This window comes from Leptonychotes weddellii, unplaced genomic scaffold (assembly GCF_054177405.1).
Source record: "Leptonychotes weddellii isolate Sample4059 unplaced genomic scaffold, ASM5417740v2 HiC_scaffold_164124, whole genome shotgun sequence".
NCBI lineage: Eukaryota > Metazoa > Chordata > Mammalia > Carnivora > Phocidae > Leptonychotes > Leptonychotes weddellii.
Window position 1 is genome coordinate 1 of NW_027746787.1, and position 305 is coordinate 305.

The 305-nt window shown below is 58.0% G+C and overlaps 1 protein-coding gene across 1 annotated transcript; it reads right to left on the reverse strand.

The window, feature by feature from the left end:
- Positions 1 to 6: 6 nt before the first annotated feature.
- Positions 7 to 301, reverse strand: LOC145718490 (histone H2B type 1-A; the record flags this gene model as incomplete). The annotated part of the gene is made up of 1 exon (XM_081809987.1): positions 7 to 301. A coding segment is annotated over one exon (295 nt), but the record flags the coding sequence as incomplete, so codon positions are not given.
- Between the last annotated feature and the right edge of the window lie 4 nt (positions 302 to 305).

Sequence of the window (305 nt, forward strand, 5' to 3'; positions counted from 1 at the left end):
TGGTGCCCTCGGACACGGCGTGCTTGGCCAGCTCCCCGGGCAGCAGCAGGCGCACGGCCGTCTGGATCTCCCGCGACGTGATGGTCGAGCGCTTGTTGTAATGCGCCAGGCGGGACGCCTCGCCCGCGATGCGCTCGAAGATGTCAGTAACAAAGGAATTCATGATGCTCATGGCCTTGGACGAGATGCCGGTGTCGGGGTGCACCTGCTTCAGCACCTTGTAGATGTAAATGGAGTAGCTCTCTTTACGGCATCTCTTCCGCTTCTTCCCTTCTTTCTTCTGAGCTTTGGTTACAGCTTTTTTG